The sequence below is a fragment of the Pygoscelis adeliae genome, unplaced genomic scaffold (assembly GCF_000699105.1).
Source record: "Pygoscelis adeliae isolate BGI_AS28 unplaced genomic scaffold, ASM69910v1 Scaffold92, whole genome shotgun sequence".
Taxonomy (NCBI): domain Eukaryota; kingdom Metazoa; phylum Chordata; class Aves; order Sphenisciformes; family Spheniscidae; genus Pygoscelis; species Pygoscelis adeliae.
In genome coordinates, this window is record NW_008824306.1 from 296,390 (window position 1) to 299,412 (window position 3,023).

Below are 3,023 nucleotides of genomic sequence, written 5' to 3' on the forward strand. Positions count from 1 at the left end.
CATTAGCCATAGGCTGCCCGGGGCAGGCGGGACGGATTCCACGCTGAGCGACATTAGGCACTCTGGTTAGAGCAACCTGCGGCTGCTGACCAGAGACAGAGTTTGTAGGCAGTGATGAATCAGCTGTTGGCCCATTAGGAATTCCAGTAGATCGTACCTGTGCAACTCCTGTTTGTCTCATCTAACAGAAGATGAATAAAGCACAAGAACATCAGCTGCAGAATTTAAAAAGTAAAGATTGTACAAGGTTTGTGTACTTTATTGCACTGGTCAATTCAAATTTTATGCTGATTTTAAGATCTTCACAGTTGCTTTTGAGAAATAAGGTGACTGTCATGCAACTGTCAGGCTCACAAGTATACTGAGCGAATTTTAAGGTAAAGCTATTGGCACGCTTTTCTTCTAGGCTCTTCAGTTTGAGTGTTAGCGTTTTATTGCTAAAGTTGGACACTAAGAGCAAGAGAAGTGAACAATGAGAGGAGGAGAGATACACTGTAATACGGCTTACTGCAACTAACTGTTTTTCAAGTAAGACTGTGTTTAGACATGTCCACTCACTTTAGTTTGAAAGCGTGGCTTGAAAACTTTTACATTATCTGGTAGCCCTATAATAAAACACAGCTAAACCCGTTACGTTTCAACCAGTAAACCACAATGATCCTTATACAAAAAAAGATGACAATGTAACGTAGTAAAGGGCATGAGAACTCTGTACAATAGAAATTCTTCAGAATTCAAGAAACACAACAGACACCATTACTGACAAAAGTTTTGTAGAAGAGAAAAATATTTTTGTTCTCACCTGCTGGTGTTGCTGCATCAAGACAAACTGACTCTCCAGCTGTTCCAGCATAAGTTTCTGTGCTGGATTTAGATTATTTCGGTTTGCACGCAGCTGTTCCAAGTGCTGAAAAAACAGCAGTACAGTTCAAAATCATTAAAATTGCATGGGCTTTTTAATAACTTTCTTGCATAGAATACTAGAAATTATCCATGAAGACTTGTAAAGCTGAAAACATGATTGAGATTTCTGTTGCAGGCTCAAACATCTTTCCATACGCTATTCTGTAACCAAACAATATTACTAGTTATTAAAACTAAAGAGACTTTCTGAATTATTTGAGTGTATAAATATTATCACCTCACTAAAATTAAGTGTACTGGTATCATGAAACTACATTCAAGTATGACTATACAGAATTCTTATTATCATTATGTATGTTTTAACACTTTTTGGTACTGTGCTATTCTTTTATTAATACTGATCAGCACAAAGTAAATTCAACCTATAGTCACACATGAAAATTTCTCCAGAAAATATAAAAAAACAAACCCAGAAAACTATGCAACTTAATTACAGAGAGCAGTACCTTAAGTTATGATACTGAACTCATTTGCAACTGACAAATTTAAGTATCTATTACCAAAAATCTGATCTTTGTATTCATTTTGAACTACTCAGCAGACACCATCATTCTACCGGTAAGTCTGCTGCTGTTAAGTGGTATGACATAAATGCTGAAATTGTGGAACACAAAAGCACTAAGAAGGAAGGGGGTGTGTGTGTGTGGAGAGGAGGACAAAAGTTGTGCTACGCAAAAGGTGACATACAGACATTTTTCTTGATTGTTCTTAAATACTAAGCTACTTCACATCATTGTAAATCGTTTCAAAAAAACCCCCACAAACCAACCAAAACCCAAATCCCAAACAAAAAACAAACAACAAACCAAATCAAACCAAGCCCCACCAAAACCAAACACAAATCAGGTTTCCTTTAGTTCCTTTCAGGTCTGCACGTATTATTCTTCTACATCCTTCTCGTCTCCTTTGCTTTGATTATGCTGTATTAGTAATACATAAATGGAACTGAAGTATGAGTATTAAATAAAGTGTAGTTCATTGTGCTTTGAACAATTGTATTTGCAAACTATAAACAAAAAAAAAAATCCAACATTGTCTGAAAAAGCTGTTAAAGATGGTTCATGCCAACTCCCTGGATTAACAGTAGCTTCCTGAAGTCCTGTAGGGGACTGCAATGAATAAGAATTTTTTTTATATATATATATATATATATAAAAAAAATAAAGTCATATATATAAAAATCACACACACACACATATATATATGATTGTGAGAGGAAAACAGGGTCTCCATGGGACTGAATGCACGAGGTACACAGAAGCCAAAACCAGTGCTCTTCAGTTGTTACTTTGCCTTTTAAAAAATGTCTAAATAGGGTAACAGGAATCAGAAAGACTGACCTAGCACATACGTCAGCAGAGGCAAGTCTGCACTCCTCTCCAGTGCTATGGGTGCAGAGGCTTTGCAGGCAGCACTGTTCTTGCTGCCCACCAGTTCTGTGAAACCAACACCCATCCCTCCTCCACTGGCATGCTGCAGCCCTGGAGGCTACTGTGTGGCCATAGCCCTTTCCCCTTCTGCTTTTGTTAGCTGAGCCATTTGGGGTGTGTTATGTGCCATATCCATCCAGCCTCTAAGCTGCCACTTTTAAAAGGCTGACTTGGAAGATGTAGTAAAGGTTTTTTTCACTCTTCTCTTGCATCATATCTTTTTGGCTTTCCTATTCATATATGCTGGAACCTTGTCAAGCTATTGCCAGCAAATCCAGTATACCGTACTTAGACAGAGAAGCCTACTTAGATACTGTTTAGAGGAGGAAGCTGGATCTGGAAAAAGGTGAAAATAAAAAGGGGAAAAAAATAAGCAGAGAGAAATAATGAGAATGCATGAAGAGAGAGAGATACAGAAGAGTGATTAGGGAGGACCAAAGGGGTGGGGAGGTGGGGGGGAGAAAAAAATTATGCAGCATAATAAAGCCAATATTGTTCAGATAGAGAAACAGCTGAAGAATGATATTGGAGTTGAGGGGAACACTGCTCAGTCAATCAGAATGCCTTCTGTCTCTGCACTGTCTTCCCTTCTATTTTTCCTTGCATCCAAAGCAGTATCTGTGATACATGGGTAACAGTTTCCAGCTAAGCCTGATTTTCAAAATAAGG

The 3,023-nt window shown here is 38.1% G+C and overlaps 1 protein-coding gene across 3 annotated transcripts in view; it reads right to left on the reverse strand.

Moving 5' to 3' along the window:
- KDM6A (lysine (K)-specific demethylase 6A) overlaps positions 1-3,023 on the reverse strand; it is a 122,475-nt gene that overhangs the window by 43,713 nt on the left and 75,739 nt on the right. For all 3 annotated transcript variants that reach the window (XM_009318884.1, XM_009318883.1, XM_009318885.1), the window contains 2 exons: positions 803-907; positions 1-181 (listed from right to left, as the gene is read on the reverse strand). The exon at positions 1-181 is cut by the window's left edge and continues 215 nt beyond it. In XM_009318884.1, the coding sequence (XP_009317159.1) occupies positions 1-181; positions 803-907 (286 nt within the window). The remainder of the gene's footprint in view (positions 182-802; positions 908-3,023) is intronic.